The sequence below is a fragment of the Lutra lutra genome, chromosome 18 (genome assembly GCF_902655055.1).
Source record: "Lutra lutra chromosome 18, mLutLut1.2, whole genome shotgun sequence".
Classification (NCBI taxonomy): domain Eukaryota; kingdom Metazoa; phylum Chordata; class Mammalia; order Carnivora; family Mustelidae; genus Lutra; species Lutra lutra.
Window position 1 is genome coordinate 26,442,937 of NC_062295.1, and position 20,398 is coordinate 26,463,334.

At 49.6% G+C, this 20,398-nt stretch overlaps 1 protein-coding gene across 1 annotated transcript in view; it reads right to left on the reverse strand.

The window, feature by feature from the left end:
- Positions 1 to 20,398, reverse strand: part of GALNT17 (polypeptide N-acetylgalactosaminyltransferase 17) — a 430,193-nt gene that overhangs the window by 40,836 nt on the left and 368,959 nt on the right. Inside the window, exon 7 of the mRNA XM_047714437.1 lies at positions 193 to 378. Within this exon, the coding sequence (XP_047570393.1) occupies positions 193 to 378 (186 nt within the window). The remainder of the gene's footprint in view (positions 1 to 192; positions 379 to 20,398) is intronic.

Below are 20,398 nucleotides of genomic sequence, written 5' to 3' on the forward strand. Positions count from 1 at the left end.
CTACACCAGTCCCCACGTAAAGCAGGGGTTCTACCACCTGGAGGTCTGTGAACCCCCTCGAGATGCTCTTATAATTTTGCAAGTACAAGCACTTCTCTAGGGAGGAACCACCAACTGATTGAAGGGATCAGTGATCCATCAAACACAGGACCACTGGTCCAGGGTGATGCGGAAGGGCTGCTGTGTCCCTACCTCCAGTGGCAGGTTCCACGCTATGTACACATGAGACTTGTAGTCGTCCATCCAGACCTCAGCAACCCGGAGGGCGTTCCTCTTGGTGTAGAAACCAATGTTGCTGTTGTAAGGTTTCTTCTTCCGCTCGATGTGGGCCACTCGTGAGCAAGGCAGGACCTCCATGCTGCCCCCGCAGAGCCACACCTGGAGGCATAAAGGATTTTATCAGCCGGACAGAGAAATTCCTAGAGGCCACAGCCCCTCCCCAAGGCCCCAGGGCCATGGTCAGGAGACAGCACGAGTGAGAAATGCATTCTCATATATTTCAGGGTTGGTGCGTTACTGCAGTGTAGATGAACCTGACCTAGCTAACACGTGTCAAAGAGGGCTTGGGGGGACTTTTATAGGTACAATAGTTTAGGATGTGAAAACAGAGCTCTGGGTAACAGGCACACATTGACCTAAGGTGCCCTTGGTGACGCATGGGTATTTTTAAGTTCTCAGTAGTGAGCAAGTGGCACCTGTAGAGCGTTTTCTCCCACCCGGCAGAAGCCATGCCTTGCAGACCTAGAATGGAAAATTCAAACGGAAAACCAAACCATCTTTATTCATATAGGCACAAAGTGTGCAACGGTCTACTTATGCATTGTTAATATGCTCTATTTTGGAGTCCCAAGAGCACAGATGCCCAGCCTTCTGGAACCATGTGCCCCAGTGTTATCACGTGCTGGCACCACTTGTCACTGCTGGAACACCGAGGTGGAAGGCTGACATGGCAGCTGCCTTTGAGGCATGCAAAAGCCTAAGGAAGTGATCCTTGCCATTCTCTGTGTGGGCATGGCAGGCACCCAGGCTCAGAAGGCCCTGCTTAAGGGGGAAAGCTGGACTATCCAACCTTTCTCAGCCCCAGGCAGGAAAAAGAAAGCATTTCTGATTGTTAAGAAGGACGGCTTTGTGGAAATAAACCTCCTGATCCGGGTGGGGAGAGCAGACACAGAGAGGTTTCAGGGACCCAGGCTGCTGTCCTGCCATGAGGATCGTGTCTACTCTCCGTAAACAGAAGACGGCTGGTGAGCTGAGCCAGTAAGAACAGACAGCACTGCTGGTCTCAAGCTGGGATACTTCAAGTCACTCCACCCATCCCCTCTGCAGGGTTCCGGGACTCTCCTGCAAGTTACGTACCACCCCTGGTCTTTATTGATCGAATTTGGTGGCAAAATCCACATGTGTGTGATCTTCTATTTCCCAACTCTGGCTGCACCACAGGGAAATGATACAGATGGGAAATTCTCCCTGTAACCATGAACCCTCAGCTTCAAGGAGGATAATGTGAGCTAAGAGATTGGTAGACAGTGGACGGTCCAGAGTAGTTTCATTTGGGACCTGACAATTAGTTTCCCCCCATGGGATGGCATGGCAGCTGCTGATAGTAGAAGGAAGCCAAGTCAGGGGGTGCAAATATGCAAAGATTTGCCCAGAGTTGCACAGGTATGCAGTGTTGGGCAGTTTTGGGATTCAGGGAATGAATGGCAAGACATCCCATGTTCATGGATTTGAAGACCTAATATTGTGAAGATGGCAGTACTTCCCAAATTGATTCGAAGACTCAACCCAATCCCCATCAAAACCCCAGATGTCTTCTTTGCAGAAATTAACAAACTGATCCGAAAATTTATGTGGAAATATAAGAGACTCAAAAAACCTTGAAAAGAACAAAGCTGGAGGACTTCCTCTTCAGATCTCAAAATGTACCAGAAAGCTCCTATAATCAAGACAGTGTGGTTCCGGTGTAAGGACAGACAACAGGATAGAACTAAGAGTCTAGAAATAAGCCCTCACATTTATAATTGACTCTTTTTTTAAAAGATTTATTTATTTATTTATTTAGAGAGAGAGAGAGAGAGAGAGAACAGAAGCACAAGGGGCAGAGGGAGAAGAAGAAGAGAGAATCCGAAGCAGGCTCTGCACTGAGCAGGGAGCCCATCAGAGGGCTCAATGTCATGACTCCGAGATCATTTCCTGCGCTGAAGCCAACAGTCAGGTGCTTAACAGACTGGGCCCCCAGGCACTCCATAACTGACTGCCTTTCAACAAGGGTGCCAAGACAATTCAAAGGGGGAAAATAGTTATTTTCAACAAATTGTGCCAGACAATACGCCAGGGAATGAATTTTTGCCACCACCTCACTGCATATATAAAAATTAACTTGAAGTGGACCAAAGACCTGAATGGAAGAGCTAAAACTGCAGAAGTCTTAGAAGAAAACACAAGGGCATGTCTTCAGGACCTACAGTTAAGCAAATGTTCGCCAACAGATGAGTGGATAAATAAATATTCCGGGGGCACCTGGGTGGCTCAGTGGGTTAAGCCTCTGCCTTCAGCTCAGGTCGTGATCTCAGGGTCCTGGGATCGAGCCCCGAATCGGGCTCTCTGCTCAGCAGTGAGTCTGCTTCCTCCTCTCTCTGCCTGCCTCTCTGCCTACTTGTGATCTCTCTCTCTCTGTCAAATAAATAAATAAAATAAAAAAAATAAATATTCCGTATGGTGGAATATTATTTAGCAGTAAAATAAGTAAGATAGTGACACGTGCTACAGTATGGGTGAAGCTTGAAAATGGGATGCTCAGGGGAAGAGGTCAGTCACAATGGACAGTATACTACATGATTCCATATATATGAAATGTCCAGTATAAGAAAACCCATAGAGACAGAAAGAAAACCGGTGGTTGCCTGGGGCTGGGGTGGGAGAAGGTGGAGTGGCTGCCAGTGGGTATGGGGTTTCCTTTTAGGGTGATACAGACGTTCTGATATTGATTGAGGTGATCACTGAAGAACTCTGAATGTACTAAAAAACACTGAGCTGTATACTTTAAATGGGTGAATTGTAATGGTGTGTGACTATCTCAATGAAGCTGTGACAAAAATACATAGGCAGATTGATAGATAATTCCACAGAGAGAAGGGGAAAAGAAGACTCAAGGGACAGATTCCAGTTTGGGGAGCTAAGGAAAGGTGAAGTGATGTGGGCCAAGGCTGGGTTCTGTGAAGACCAGTTCCTGAGCAGGGATCAGAGGCGCAGGTGTAGGAAGGGCCTTGGCAAAAGCCAGAAACCCAGGCATAAGCACGGAGGTGCCAGGTGGGAACAGAACCCACAGGCAGGCCGACTTGGTGCCAGTCTTCCATAAGCAGTCCAGCCCAAGGTCAGGATAAACCAAGGTTGGGATCGTCCAAATTATTCCAGATTGTTCTTGGGGGTGTGACTAGGTTTGGAAGGGCTGTCAGGTGGCCCTCCTTGCTATGAGTGGGCTGAGAGAACAGAGGGACCAGGTCACACCCCCAGCCTCTTAAACAAGAGTGGGAGGTGGCATGCCAGGCTGGGAGGCAGGTGGCAGGAACACTGGCTTCCTGTCCTGGGCTCTGCCATGTGGATACCAGCTGGCACACTCAGTGGGCACCAACTCAGAGCCACTTAGCTCTTCCTGTATGATCTGGGGAGATGCAAGGAGCTCTCAGACCATTTAGTGTCTCAATGGTACAATGTTCTGTTGGGCCCAGCAAACCTAGAGTGAATCACCGGGGTTGGGCACTGGCCCAGATGCCTGTAACACTGTCACAGCGTGGCTCTTGGTGCCCCTTTACCTGAGAAGTGGGGAGGTGACCGTCAGGAGGTGTAGTAACTCCAGGAATAGGTACCAACTAATTTATTCAACCAAAAAATTCCACTCAGAGCCTACTTTCCAGCGCGGGAAAGACAGAGGAAGAAGGGCCAACACACAAGTCGCTCCTTGCGCACGTGAAGTTGATGGTCTTGGAAGGGAAACAAAGGAACTAAATCATCAAAGGCAGATGTGCACGCTCCGACAGGAAGCTAATTCCTAGGAAGGGAAGCAACACATTGCTGGAAAAGCCAGCATTCGCCAAGAAAGGTATGTGGCCCATTGGCTCAGAGAAAGTATCTCGACCCAGGACAGTTAAGGTGTCATCAGAAGGCCCAGACTGAGCTAACTTGGTTGAAGAAGTTGGCAATGAGGACAAGAGCCCAAGCATAGGGGCAGCCAGCCCAGGCACAGTGGCCTTGTGTAGGGGAGCCTACGCCCCTTGAACGTGGGCTGCGTTCAAGACAGCTGCAACAATCCCTCCCATGCTCCTTTCCATCAAAGGGTTGGATCTACTCTTCATCCTCTTGGATCTGGGCTAGCCTTAAGACTTGCCCTGAGTTGTAGAACATACTAGAAGTGATGTTTCGCACTTTAAAAGGCCAGGCCTTAGGAGGGTTTAGAATTTTCGTTTTCTCCGTCTTGGGACCCCGAGTCCACCATGCTTTGAAGAAGCTGTGGACGAAAGACCATGGGGAGAAGGGGGTCCGGCCTGGCCTCTCTCACGTGCCTTGGGCCTCGGCTGGACCAGACACCTCCAGCCAAGCCACTGACTGGCCACCGACATGTGGATGAGCCCACCAATGCTGCATAGAGCAGAAGAATCACCTAGCTGACCCCAGCCCAAACCGCCAGACTCCGGAATGGTGAGTGAATTGACTGTTCTTTTAAGCCACTGAATGTGAGTGTGTAAACAACTGGCATGAGTTGAATATGCAAGAAACCAAAGAACAGCCAAGGGGCTGTACCTCAGAGCAGAGCGGTGGACGGGAGAAGAGCCTGAAATGAAGCTGGGTGGGCAGGCAGGGCTCCCACCAGCCGGGCCTGTAGACCACATGGAGGAAACGGATCTTTGTTTTAAACGAGAAGCCACCGAAAGATAGGAATTTGAAAAAGTCACCCCAGCTGAAGTGTGGGAAGAAAGGTTAGTGGCAAGGAGAGGGGAGACAGAGGTGGCAGGAGGGTCTTAGTGTCATGCTGGGGAGAAATTCTGGTAGCTTTGGCTAGGGCAGTGGAATAGAAGCGGAGGTTGACAGATTTGAGCTTTTTAATGGCAAAACCTTGGCCAATGGGTTGGATGTGGCAGAGATGAAGAAGGACTCCTAGTTTTCTGCTTGGGCAGTGGGACGTAGCTGTGGCAGCATCATGCTCTGGGCCAGAAAGCCTGCTCAAGGCTACCCAGGGCTCTGGATGCAAAAGAGCATCACAAGACACATCCACATCACAAGACACATCGTCACAAGACACATCACATCACAAGACACACATCCCAGTGATGCCCTGGGAGAAGGGGATGCTGGGAGAAGGATGTCAATGAGTGCAAATGATTTCTGATTTCTCCAGCATTGCTCCAGAGAGAGCCGCTTCAAGGGCATGCTGGCTTAATTCCATCTTTTGATGCATTTCATTCATTCAACTCATGTGTTTCAAATATTTCAATAGCTCATTAAAGTCTTAAAGACGATGGAGAGTATGTCATCGGATGGGGCAAGCTGGTATTTCCAGAACTATGCCTGGATCTCAGCCTGTCTGGGGTCTCCCTGAATGTCCTCTGTACTTTCCAGTGTCTCAAGTCCTCCCTTCAAGGGCGGGATGAGAAGCTGGCCCACATCACTGGTTCCCAAACCAGGCTGTGCCTCCAAATCACCAAGGGGTGCTTTAAATTTACCAATGCCTGGATCCCTCCCTGGACTACGAGTCACATTCTCCAGGAGAAGCTGAGGTACCACTGGATCTTTAAAAACATCCTTTCCATGTAGCCAGGTTTGGGAACCACAGGCATAAAGCCATTTAATATCTATTCCGAGTCTATGGTTTCATGACTGAGGCCAAGAGAAGTTAGGATGTGGCTGACGAAAGCTCAGACCGCTGGGCAGTGGTTCTGGGGATGTTGGGAATAGATGCAGGATCGAATGTTCCAGGCACTGCCTGGAGCATGCTCTCCCCAGTGCCTCCATCACCAAGGAGCCTGGTCAGTAAGGCGGGGGGAGTAAAGGAGCTGGGGAGGAGGCCAGGAGCCGAAGGCAGCGTGGCTGGTCCATTTATATCACCTATTGTAGGCAGTGGCCTCTGAACATTTTTGATAGATATTTTCATCTGGAGGAAAAAAAAAACCAGTTGAAGTCCACCCTCCATCCCACTGAATTCATCCATTTTAAATTAAATGCATGGGCTATCACACTACTAGATTTTACCAATGATGAGTGTAGAGAGAGATGTTTGAAATCGCACAGAAATGGAAGTGCTAATATATTCCTCTCGGGCCCCCGTGTCCCACCTGGTGTGTCTGGCTTTGGAAACCACTACAAGAATTCAAATGCTCAAGGTCTAGTCTTCTTCCGCCATTTTTAGAAGCCAGCTGTTGCTCGAAAGCAGCAGAAAGTACGGCTCAGGAATGAGTAGGTTTGTCACCAATGTAATCTGGTGAGAATTTTCAATGGTGTCACTAGAGTATGAACTGTGAGTGCCACGAGAACATAAGAGCCACTTTTCCCGAGATGCTCTAGACACCATCGGGTGGGTGGGGAAACTGTCTCTGGAAAGAGCCTCAGATACTGTTACAGAAGGGGGCCCAGGGCCTTCTGTGCCTCCCTCTGCTCCACACCCCTGTCATTCAGTTGGAACAGGAAGCTGCAGGATCCAGAAAGAAATCCAGGTGCCATCCTTGACCTCTGTTCCCCAGGCACTGGTCAGTCCATCACCAAGTCCTGCAGACAACGACTCTGCACTATGGCTCAGCTGCAGTCCTTTCCACTCACGCCCACCATGACCACCGGACCACCACCTCCTCCACCATCACCCCAAGCTGCCACCACCTGGACCACAGCACCCACCTCTCGATGGCTCCATTCCATTCAGCTGGCCTCCACTTGGCAGCCAGAGTCCTGTGATCGGATCACATCATTCCCCTGAACACTTTATGGGCTCCCACTTGCTCTCACAGAGGGAGGAATGGAATGAAGAAGAAAGATGGAAACAGTCTAGACATACAACATGACAGGCACAGAAATGAAAGTCAGAATGAACAAGGGCCTTTACTGTAGGACTCAACACCAGGAAGCTCTGAGTCTCCCCAACGTCTCTGCCTACAAACCCAAAACCACCCCTTGTGTTTCTGGGACAACGGCTCCCTGGCACCCTGGCTCATACTGCAAAACCAGCCCAGCTGAACCTCTCCTCTAGCACAAGCCGAAAGATGCTGAGGAGGAATCAACCCATCTATTCTCTAGTAAGGAAAGGCCACATGATCCATTTCTCCCACAATCTGAGCACACTCACTTTATACTTCCAACCCCAGTTTTGTCATCTATAAATGAGGGGGAAGCTATCACATTGGATCCTTTCAGCTCTGGTGTTCAGGGTCTATGATTCCCTACACCATAGACTACAGTCTCAGGCTGGAGAGCCAGGGTCATCACCAGTGGAGGACACCAGCTTCCTTAGGCTGCCCATCCCAGTGTTGACTTTCTTGAGGAATAATCTTGAGACCACAAGGAATCCCCCAACTAATGAATTCGAGCATGTTATCTAGACCACTGGATTATCTCTGAATCCAATCTCTAGGGTCCCTTGGGATTCCTGTGTGCACCTTCTATCACAGGCCATCTCTAGGCATGCACTGAAACTATTTTCTCCCTATGAACCAGTCAACACCCCCTGAGCCACTTACTGAGCAAATTTCTTGAATGGCATTTTCTTGTCTTGGCATAGGATATTACAGAGACGCTTCCAGATCTCAGATCTTAAACCATGGCCAAGTGTGTGTCCATCCTTTTAATTTGTCCGAAACTTATTTCTGGTGAGCAGCCATCACTTTCTTTTATTCTATTATCAGTTGTAGAGTGGTAGAGTTTCTCTTGGAGACCAATTTCACACTCCATGAAATGAGTGAATCCCTTCCTAAGATGTTAAGGTGAGTAGAAAGTAAGATGGCTGCTGGTCTTCCTCACTCACATCCCTCAACATCCTAGTCTTTACTCCTGTGAGGACATACAGGCCAAGATGACCCATGGAGGTGTGGGTGAGTGAGTCTTCTGTGTGACTCACACAGTCAAAACTGCGCATCTCATACCATCAAATGACAGTTTCTTTCCTTTGGGGGATATGGGCTATTCCTGATCTATGAGAGTTAATAAAGAAAGAAATTAAGAGAAATTTTGTTCTGAATCCTCACGCAGCCCAGATCAAGGCCAGTCAGTGTCTTGTCCAGGTCCTGCCCAAGTGACCCCCCTAGACCTACCTACTACCCTTGGGACAGGAAGTGAGTAGGAGCATTGAGGGCAAAGGCAAGCTGTCAGGAGGACTTAGTGGGCTTGTTTCAAGATGAACTGTAGAGAACAGAAGGGGGTCAAAGTCAGTAATAGACAATTACCAGCAAGATCCAAGTCTAAGAGAGACTAAGAGATGCTGTAGAACATCCAGCAAAGAGTACAGCTGAACATCAAGGGGATGCAAAGTAAGGAATGAGTCAACCCACAGGACCCCAGGCCAGGGATCACATCAGATCTTGCTGAAGAGGGAATCTTAGTAGGCTGAGGTCTTTGTTTTTTGCTTTTTCTGTTTCCTTAATATATAATAGTTCTATTGAACTATAATCCACATACTATAAAATTCACCTGTTTAAAATGTAAAAATTCCATGGTTTTAGTATAGTCACAGAATTATGCAACCATCATCACAATCAATTTTAGAACATTTTTATCACCTAACTAGAAACCCTATACTCATGACCAGTCAGCCCCCCTCACCACCACCCACAGCTCTAGATAATCACTAATCTACTTTTTGTCTCTATGGATTTGCCTATTCTGGGTATATCATATAAACAAATTACACAATATGTGGCCCATTGTGGCTGACATCTTTCACTTAGCATGATATCTTGAAGGTTTACCTATGTTGTAACGTATACCTGTCTTCATTCCTTTGTATGGCTGGATACTATACTACATTTCGTTTATACATTCACCCATTCATGGACACTTTGGCTGTTATGAATAATGCATCTGTGAACATTCACGTACAAGTGTTTATATGGACGTGCACATATTTTCATTTCTCTTGGGTATATATCTAGGAGTGGAACTGGTCACTCTATGTTTAATCTCTTGAAAAGCTGCTAATCTCTTCCAAAGTGACTGCACTATTTTATATTCCCACCAGCGGTATAATGAGGGTTCTAATTTCTCCACATCCTCACTAACCTTGTTAATGTCTTTTTTTTTTTTTTAATTATTATAGCCATTCTAGTGGGTGTGAAGTAGCATCTTGTTGTGTTGTGATTTCCATTTCTCTGATGGCTAATGATGTTGAACATCTTTTCATGGGCTTATTGGCCATTTGTATATCTTCTTTGGAGAAATGTCTAGTCGGGTCCTTTGTTCAGTTTTTAATTGGGTTGTTTGTCTTTTCAATATTATCAGAGGCCACATGGAGAAAATGAAGTTGGCTTCCAGTGTCATTTCTCTCCTTCTTCTCACTCTTCATCATCCAAAGGCTCCAGTGTTCAAGGTCTCCTAAATTATTCCCTCCCCGGGTTGTGTGTAGAGCTGGCATGGAGATGGCCATAACGTACAGAAAAATGAACCAGGCAGCAGAGGCCAAATTCTTGTTCTACCTCCTCCAAAGTCCAGCTCTGTGATGTTAAGCAAGTCATTTTCCTCTTTCCTCCAAGGCTTAAGGCTTCCTCACCTATAAGATGGAGTCAGACTATCCACCTGCCTACAACACAGAGCCATTATGAGGGACAATGAGGTTGTGGATGTAAAAATGTAGGGACACTGCTGAGTCTTCCATCCTTTCAACGGGAGACAACTGATATGGTTTCTGGGCTTGGATGCAGGTTTCAGACTGCATATTTCCAGACCTTGTTCCACTGCTTATTGGTTGACCTTATGCAACTTAGCCTTTCTGTATCCCGACGTCCTCCTCTGTATGGTGAAGGATAATAACAGTCCTTACCTCTCTGGGTTGTTGTGATATTTAAATTAGATGTGTTATTTGTCAAGTGCTTGGAGCAGTGAGTGGCTCCAAGTTCTCAATATACATTAACTAGGCCATCATTGTTATCATTACTGCAAGGCTAGATTTCTGATGCCATACTCTCTCTGTGCTCCCGGCCCCAACTCAGAAGAGGGTGGACTGGGCTGAGTTTCCAGAGGGTTTTTCCCTGATTGGGCACTGAATACACTGGCAGGACTGGCATGCTGATGAGCTGTGCTGGCTTGTCCAGCCTGACAGTCTCCCCAAAAGACTGGATACAGTCTCTCCAGGCCTGTATCCCAAGTGTGTGTGTGGGGGTTGTGCCCTTCAGTGACCTTGACAACACTCCCCCTCAGGTATGTGTCTCTCCCTATCCTCCTGTCCTTCCTCTAGCTCCAGGAATGGCCACGGTAGGGACCAGAATATGCCACCCTGAAATATGCCTCTTTGTCATAAAGATTATTTTGAGCTGATTATTTTCAGAAACAGCAGACACAGAAGCTCTGAAAACAGAACAGAAGTTCCCCTTTTGTAAAGGAAAATTACATTTATAAAAAAATCTCCATTTGCAAGGGTGCCCCACCCTCCTCCGTTCTATACTGGGAAGAGAAGGATGATTCCAAATCACAAGAGATGCATCCCCGAAGACAGGATGACTTAAATCTGCATGACAAACCTTACCCTTAGTTACAGTACTTTTCCTGGTCCCCTTCCCACCATGCGTCTCCTCCACAACCCTCTTCCTTTGTTTTAGCTGAAGATGGTGTTTGAGCTCAAGTTCTAAGCCATCTCTTGGAGTTTACCCATCCTTGAGTTTCTCCCAGGTATATATGAGACGTTAAGAAATACCTGTTTGCTTTTCTCTTGCTAATCTGTCTTTTCTTACAGGGGCCCTAAAAGAGTAGGAAAGATTTTTTTCCTCCTCTACACCAACCTCATCCACAGGGTCTGTGACTGCTCCAAGGGTGACCATCAGTGTCCCATGCTGTTCATCCTGGTCTCTCAGCCAAAGAGGCAAGCCAGCCAAGTAAGTTCTGCAGCCCAAGACCATCTATGAGCTATGCAACATCCTTCTCTGATGTCTTATGGGATGGCTGTTGTTTGCAAGTTATACCTGGCTTTTCTCTAAATGAGAATGACACATATAGGAATTCTAATGGGAGAATTTTAAGGGAGTTGACCAGTCAGCCAGCCAGGAAGAGGTACAGGGAATAAAACTTCCCTGTGAAGGCCTCCAGTCTATCTTCGGCAAGTTTTCTCCCCGGTTCATAGGCACATGTACCTGAAGTAACAGGAGACTTCACTAACATCTCTTTGGAGAAAAGTAAACATAATTTTCTCTGTATTTTGTCATGTAGACTTGGAATATAAGAGGGAAAAAAATCTTACCCTTTAAAAAAAGGTGGCAGAAGGGAAGTCTAAGAGCCTAGACTTCATTTTTTTTTTTTTTTATTTGTCAGAGAGAGAGGGAGAGAGAGCAAGCACAGGCAGACAGAATGGCAGGCAGAGGCAGAGGGAGAAGCAGGCTCCCCGCCAAGCAAGGAGCCTGATGTGGGACTCGATCCCAGGACGCTGGGATCATGACCTGAGCCGAAGGCAGCTGCTTAACCAACTGAGCCACCCAGGCGTCCCAGAGCCTAGACTTCAATAAACACTTTGATGTGTTCCTGTGGTTTGTGACCAGAGCCTTGAGATTCTGGATTATAAGGTGTTCTGGGGCCCCACAAGCTCCTGCAGTCCCCATGACCATCTCCCAAGCAGAAGTGAACTTAACTGAACTTCAGCTCCAGGACCTTCATTAACATGAGCTCCTCTCATGGCCTGACCTATGCATTGGACCCCACAGAACCTGGATGCCCTGCCCTGGGGGCCTCTCCCACCCCCTCCCTTGGGGAATGAAGCCCTACCACTCTGGGGCTGGTCCTCCAGATGTCTCCTTCGCATGGACACAACTTCCTCCTGGTATCAGACTGAAGTCACTTTAGAAGCCAGGGAAGCCCACATACATTGGTAAAAGTAGCACTGGAGGAATGTTTAACACAAATTATGTAAATGACCACATTCGGTAATCTAAGTGCAGGCAAATTTTAGCCTTTTGTCTGCTGGAAAATCTGTTTGAAACAACATAGATTTCTGACTAAGAAAACATTTAGTTTGTTACCCCCATCCTACCAATCTTTTTTGGGTAGACAAGCCAGTTTGGGTAGATAACCCACTTCCCAAAGCACAGGCTCATTCTCTTCAAAATCAGGACACCCAGAGGTGCCCCTGCTCCTCCATGCTCCTTTCTGCCATCCCGGGGCCGGTGAGCTGGCTTTTCATGGTTGAAATGTCTGTTCTATCTCCCTAAATTGCATGGACGCGTAATGGCTTTCCTCCTAAAGTCCTTTAACAAAAACTCAATTTCAATCTTCTGCTTTATTTATTACCATTTCTCAGAAATCGGATTTACAAACATGGACCTCAAGACATCTCAATTTAAGCACATGGTGGCGAGAACCTCTTACCTGGATTCCATTTCCAGCGGATGCAGGTCATTCCTCTTAATACAAGATGAGGAATTAAAAGGAAGCTTGGTAACATGACACGGGATTTAGAAGAGGAAGGAAATGCATTCATGTGGAAAGCAGCTTGATTTATTGTGCATGGAAGACAGATGGGCTTTTTCCTTTTCTTTTAATTTTTGAGGTTGATGCTTATGTGTTTGAAAGAATACTATTGGGTGGGAAATCAAATAATATCAGGCCTATGCTCTTAACAGTTTAAAATTCAGCCTCGCGTAGCCACCCAGACTGATAGCATGTTACTGTCAGGGAGGACCTGAGGTTCTGTGTTAGGAAAAAAGCCCGAAGCAGCCTCAATCGCACACTTTGAGGTTGTCCTGCCCCTGTCCTGGCCCAACTCCTTTGCCTTCCCCTCTTTCCTTACCACTTAGGGCTTCCCTACCTAGACCTTCCCTCACTCCTGTTTCTGTCCTTCCATGTCTGCCCTGCTCACAGACTCTTTCCTTTGGACAGTCCCCCCTTTTGCAAGAGCAGCTCCAACTAATTAACTATTAAGCATTTATCTCTCTGCATTCCCAGCCTGATGCTTTCAACTTGTAACAATTTACCTCCTTTGGTCACTCCATTCAGTATCATCTACACGTTTACTAAGACCAGAGCTCAGGGCCAAAGGCTGCTAGGGATCCAAAGATAATTTAGATGTACATCTTACCACCGTCTTTGCTCTTTTCTCAGAACTTAAAATTAGAGTTCCGGGAAAGTGTTGAAGATTGCCTCAGAACCTTGGTAGAAGCAGCCAGGGCGGTGGCGGGGGGAGTGTCAACATTGCATTCATTCCCCTCTCTATGTATCTGTGTTCTACTATCATTTAGCATGAGATTTTGCCAGGATAGAAAAGGAGCTGGTAGGGCACAAACAGAGGTAAACCATGCTTCACCACAGGAGGAAAGTGAATTATATTTAAATCTGTATCTCTAATATCGAACGTGTTAAACCAGAGCTTTGAGATCAAGTACAGTGATCTGGAAGGAGCCTGGAATGTCCACATGCTTCCAAGAAAATCCTATCACCGTGGTTCAAAAGGTTCTCAAAAGGTGTCATTGCTCTCTCCAGAGCACCATCGCTGAAACCAACTTGGTCTGGGCTAAACGAAAGGCTTTGCCAATGACCACTCCCAGAAATCTACAGAAGGGGACAGCGGGTACAGGGCTGCCTGCCGTCTGGGACCAGGATGAGGAAGAGGCCAGGATGGACCAGCCTGCCATAGCTCCACCAGACGAAACAGTCCACCCACCCATCATTAGCCGTCAGAGAAGAAGGACTTCCCACTCATTATAACATGGCCATGTGGTGCGCATGGGAGGGGCAGGTTGGAGATAATGATCCAATGGCCCTGAGGAGACCAAGGGCCACTGATGCTGGGGCAGGGGACACAGACCTCACCATTGGAGCACCACGAGTCCCCATGTGCACGTTTAGCTTTTGTCAAGGTGCAGACCCATGACTGGATGTTGGCTCTGTGGTGGCTGGCCCTGCCCTGCCTGGCTGGACAGACCCTCGGCTCTCTTGTCCTACCCTGGGTGGTCAGGCCTGAGCACGTTCTAGGGGGCACCTGCTGTAAAATGGTGTCCAGTGCTCACAAAGGCTCAGAGCATAAGGACAGCCACTTGGGAGAAAGGAAGATACACCACCCCGAAGTCCACAGTGACCTGAGGCTGGTTCTGCAGAGACTGGGACCACAGACACCTCCTGGGAGGAGCAAACAGGGCCACGCTGGGGGTGAGGCGCTGCGGGGCTCCGGGACCTGGCAGGAAGCCAGCCTGTGGTCATCGGGGGATGAAAGCAGTCGCCACTCAAGCTCTTCCTCCCCAGCTCCCACAGGAGCAGGACGAACGGGGCCTGGGGGCTCCAGCCTGTCTCGCTGCCCCTGTCACTGTCTACAAATGGTGGCTTTGGGTGTTGGCAGAGGGACAGCATCGCAAACACACCGGCGTTACTGACGGCGTCACGACGAAGCAGTGTGGATGTAGAGACGCTTCTATCCCTCCCTCTGCTTCTCCTCCGCCTGCAGACTGGGAGCCACATCAGTAAATGAACACACACGCAAGTTCCCAGGCCCGGCCGAGAGAGAGAGAGAGAGAGAGAGAGAGATTGAAGGAGAACTGTGAGCTGTATTTAAACAGAATGAGTCCACCTCCCACTGCACTCAAAAGATAAAGACCTCGAATGCCTCGCAGACAGCTGATTAGGTAGCGAGAAGGTTCGCAGCTGAGGCTGCTGATGCGCTGGGAGCAGCCCCGGTCCTGCCCTCCTGAGCCGGGTCACTCGTGGCTTCCTCCAAGGCTGGAGGCTCGCAGAGTCCTTCCGGTGACTCCACAGCAGTCCCTTCTTTTTGCATAAACTTCCAGGAGCATCAGTTCGTTTTTAAAACGTTGGACCGATAATTGAGTTAGAAGCCTCAGACGTCAGGGGAACGTTTCTGAAGCGGACGCTGGGCTGTAAGTCAGGAAAGGATGGAGCACTGGGGCCCAGTACCTCGGGCACAAAATGGCTGACCCAGTAGTTACTGATAGTCCGTGGGGACCTGGGGCGGTTACTGTAGGGACGAGGAAGCTGCCAACACAGTAGAATCTGAAGACCAGAAATTACTCGCCTTCATGCCATTCAGTGCCCTTGGGGGGTGCTGGGCGATTCAGAGCCGAGGAAAGAGACACGGATCTGGTTCGCTTGGGTCTCAGCACAAAAGGAAACTCAACCATTAGATTACCTTCCTCAGTGCACTTGGGCCCGGAGCTTAGTGACATGAAGCCCGATGAGTCACCACACCAGCAGATTCCACAATCTTTCCAACTCTGTGTCAACATTAGGACTTTGAACAGCCCATGAGAGGGGACTCTAACAGATGGAGAAAACGAGGGATCTCAGTCCTTTTTACTGAATTCCAACTTCCATTTCGGTCCCTAGAAGGAGCAGGGCATCATGCAAGGCTCTCATTGAGCCCATGACTATCCTTCGACAGACCTAACCCAGTGAGGACATGAGCCACAGGAAAGGTCTGGGTAAATGCTGCCAGTGTAGACTCGTTCTCACCAGGGTGTGTGAGCCTAGAGACATGCCACCTGAGGCCTCACACCATTGCTGCTCCCTCTGACCCCGGAAGCCACCTGCTGAAGGGGCAAGAGCCACGTGTGGAAGGAGCCCAGGGCCCAGGATGACCACAAGGAAGGCTACTGCCAACTGCGACCACCCACCATGGGTTTTCATGAAAATCTCAAGCAAGCCACCGAGAGTTAGAGGTTGGCTGTTCACGTGGACCGAGTTACTTGCCCCGGATACTCCCTCTCCCCTATTTTGGCTTGTGAGTGTAGAGAATTCAAGAGGTATACGGGAATCCCACGCTTGAATGGGTTAGATGCCCCGAAGCAGGAAGCCTCACGGAGGGTTCTTCCAACCTGGTAATTGTATTTGTTTCTCTCCCAGAAAAGAGTCTCTTCCTCAGCTTCCGTGGATGCTGGATATTGTGCACGGATATCGAAAATGTCTCTTACGTGCCCTCTTCCATTCTCCTCTCCGTTCTGCATGGGGGCAGTTTCACATTCTGGAAATTGCTGGGAGAACAGCCCAGCAGGGCAGCTGATAAAGGGAAAGGTTCCTTTAAATTTTTAAACAGTGCTGCTTTGTTCTTGCTCTCTGAACACCGTGTCCGGCCTATCTGCTAGGCCTGGGGTCTATTTGAACAATTCTGAAATGTAATCTCCTACCTGCTGACTTCTGCTGCTGCGAGCCACGAGCGGCCCGGCTCCCACAGAGCCCAGAGGCAGAACGCCCGCGCACCCTACCCGTTCACCGGGGGCCCGGTCAAACAGAAAGCCGACTTGACTCAGATACGTCTCTTCACTCTCCGGCTCAGAGAAAACATGGGGATGACGCCGTATTCTCTTGGATGCATGCCCCTTTTTCCGTTTGCAAAGATGCGGGGGGTGAGGGGGGCTGGGTCTTGACACTTGTAGACAGAGTGCCACTGAACGGCATCGATCCTGAAACCTTAAAGAACCATCAGCTCAGGGTCTCTTCAGGGGCCATCCGAGCACTTTGTCCCGGAGAATCTGAAGCAGGAGCCATCCTTTGATTGAAGTTCTCCACGTCTGACGTCCCCAACGGATGCCGTGGGCTCTTGTGTTTTCCGGGCGCCCCTGGGCCCCGGGAGGAGTATGCAGGGAGTGGGAAGAAATCATGTCTGTTGGAGGCTGAACTCCATCCACCCACCTCCCCCTGGCCTCGCTGGTACGTTGAAGTCCTAAGAATGTGACCGTACTCGGAGAGAAGATCTTTAAAGAGGGAATTAACTAAGGGAGGGCCCTAATCCCGAAGAACTGGGGTTTGCGTGAGAGGAGGACAGGAGGACGCAGATGCGCACACGGGGAAGACCATGTGAGGACAAGGAGACAAGATGGTGTCAACAGGCCAAGGAGAGAGGTGTCAGGAGACGCCCTGATCTCAGACTCGCAGCCTCCGGAAGTGTGAGAAAGCGAATCTCCGTGGTGAGGCCCAGCCTCACTGTGGTGTTTTGTCATGGCAGCCCGAGCGCACTAATGTGGTCTCGCTCCTACACTGTCCCTGGGTTCATGACAGGGCACAGCCCTGGGCGAACCCACCTGAGACAGGTCCCTGGAAGGTTCTGGAGAATCTAGAAGAAAGTCTGTAAAAGAAAACTTTTCCTTCAAAGCATGTAATCTTGAAAAATGTGGATCATTCAGCTGCCCACGAGGCCTTCTGCTTTGAGCTTGGAGGTCCACTTCGGGAAACCACCTTAAATCCTCTCTCAGAAACAGAAGAGACTTGTTCAAAGTCCCTCCATAGGGAGGAAAATGGCTTCTGGCCCGCAGATGGGAAGGGGCTTCTTTGCAAGATGATCTAGATGCTTGGTTTCCTACACAAAGTGGGGGATAGCCAGGAGTAACGTGGGATTCTCACCACCACGGAAGGGGCATCAGCAGACAGCCCTGGACTCGCAGCGATGTGCCAGCCCCATCCTGTAGGGGCAGGGGACGGCTGATGCTGGCAGGAGCCCCTCTAAGTCAGCAGCACTGTGACCGCTGGGAGAAGAGCCCCACCAAGCTTTGGGAGCCGGTCTTGCTGTCACTCTGCAACTGCCGCTTCCCTTAGCAGCCGCAGAGTTGTGGGGCTGCAAACAGGAACGTCACCAGTGTCACCACAAACAATGGTGGCCGACTCGCCACGTGTCAGCCCCCCGACCATGTGCTCTATGTGCACCAGCACTTTCTTTCTTTCTCACAGCAGGCCTGGGCCCTAGACAAGGAAACTGAGGCTCAGAGAGGACAGTGAGCATGCCCCGGGCACACACTTCTGGAGTGAGGGGCCCAAAGGCAAACTGGGGTCCATAGGACCCCCATATGTGCATCCGCCCCATGCATATTTCCAGAAGTTGAGAAGACCCCGTCTCTCTGAGATGGCCTCTCCCTACTTGTACCAGGCCCACTTGTGAGGCCCCAGTAATTGGGGTAGAGACGCTCTAAGTCAGAGGTCTCTGAGTAACAGCTCTGATCTGGGCTGGCTGCTCCCTCATCACCGGGGAGCCTTGAAAGACACACATGTCCAGGTCCCAGGCCCCGAGCTGCTGGTCCAGCAGCCTCTGGGAAGGGCCTGCATCTGCACTTTAACCAGCTTAGGGAATCCACTCGTTGCAAGCTGTGCGGAGATCCTAAAACCTTTGAACCAGGGACACCTGCGCAGTCAGGCGAAGCCTCCAGAGCCCTTCTCAGAGTAAAAGTGCCTCCATGAAGCCAAATGCACAGAAACACACAGGAAATAAATTAGGTGGAAATACTGTCTTCAAATTTTTAAAAAGCCGTGAGGCAGTAACCATACGCCTCTTTAACACATTAAGTAACAAGGTCCAGCGTGGGTTTAACGGAAATCATAAATTTGAATGCAGACAGGAGGATACCTAAGTATTTCAAGGCGTCCGTACGAAGTGGGACACAGTGTGCACAGGTCTGTGATTAGCACCGGAGACAGAGGCCGGGTGTGGCTGATGGTGTACAGGCCGTGACCTCCAGTCATCACTGAGATGATGCCCAGTGCCAGGGGCAGATTAGTGGACATAATCATGTGCGTTAGGGATGCCTGCGGCCTCAGTCAGTTAAGTGTCCGACTCTTGGTTTCAGCTCAGGTCTAGATCTCAGGGACCTGGAATCCAGCCCTGCACTGGGCTCCACACTCAGTGCAGCGTCTGCTGGGAGTTTCTCTCTCTGCTCTCCCTCTGCCCTTCCCCCCACTCACACACTCCCTCTCCCTCTCCCTCTGTCAAATAAATAGATAAATCTTAAAAAATAAAAGAAAAACAATGCTATGTGTTTTATATTCCTGACCAAATTTGCATGCCTGTGGATTTATCACGACTCCACGGAGATGGGCGGACCCCAGGCTAAATGCTCTTGTTCTGGGCCGGGGCCAGTTATGAAATCGGCAACGCGTAGGGTATGAGTGTCAAGGGCTAACTCTCCACAAACACGGGCTTTACAAGAGGCAACATCAAGCCAAAGAGGTGCTTGACTTCCATCAGCAAAGCAAGATCCGCCCGGAGAGTCTCCTTCCTTCCTCGCCGGGAGACTGTATCAAATGATTGATATAAAAATTAATGATCCCTTGTGGAACAGCAGCCACGAGAAATCACACGCATGCAAATCCTGTGGGGAAAAATGTTGCATGATTTATCTTGTTGTCAGCGTTCTTGTATTTCCAAGATGAAAGTTATTTTTCCCCCCACTCTTGCTTTGTTTTGCACTTATCCTAATTTTCTAAATAACATGGTTTCCAGATTGCGAGGCATGATTATCCTTATTCAGAGCAAACGGTGCCGGGGATATATTCACGGAAAGGGCTGCGTTCTCCCTGTAATCAGCCCCCCTCTCCGTCGCCTTGTCAGAGCGCAGCCCGCTCTGATGAGGTTCCTGAAGGTTCAGCCAGATAAAGCAATAACGAAAAGCTCCATGTGGCAGCTAGGAACGATGCTTCATGAGCACCAGAAAGTCTGGTGATGCTGGGGATGGCAGGGTTCTGTGCACGCTCACAACCACTGAATAGCTCAAGGCATCTCTTGCTGGCTGCCTTCAGCTGTGTGCTGCGGGACAGTGTTTCTAGGCTGCTCACAATTATTTGTCTCCATGGCAGAGGTAAGGAAGTTCACGTTCACCTGCCACGGTGAGCCGAGACGTCCCCACGGACCTCTTGGAGCAATTACTCTCCACCAGAGCGTCTGGAGGTGGAGCAGGCACCGCCTGCAGAGGGGGGTGGACAGCTGTCCATCGGGACACCAGAGGGCATCTCCAGGACACCTGTGGACGCAGCCCAGCTCAGCTGGGAGGAGAAAGGGAGCCCACCTTCCAGATGCACGCATGGAGACGGGAGCGTGGCCGTGGAGGCACGGCTTCATCCTCAGGATGGTCTCATGCAACTGTCCCGCGCCACTCCCGCCTGTTTTTCTGCGGACCCCTTTCGAAGCGATATTCTCCTCTCCCACAATGCCACGGGCCTAGGGCCTCAGCAGCCAGACTTAGCGGCCTCACCATCCACTGACGTCATGGTACCCATACTGGGATCTCAGAAGGTCCGTCTCACCACCTCCATCTGTCACCGTGGCCCAAGCCTACACTTCCAGGCTCGCCTCCTCCATGGCCCCCGTGAGACGTCGCCACATGCTCTCCTGTCCATTCTAACCTCAGCAACAGCCCCCACCCTGCCCATACCAGGTACCAGGGCCTCCCTCTCCTGTCCTCTTTGCCCATCCAAATCCCACTCACCTTCCCAAGTCCAGGGACCCTCACTAGAAAGCACCGCCCTC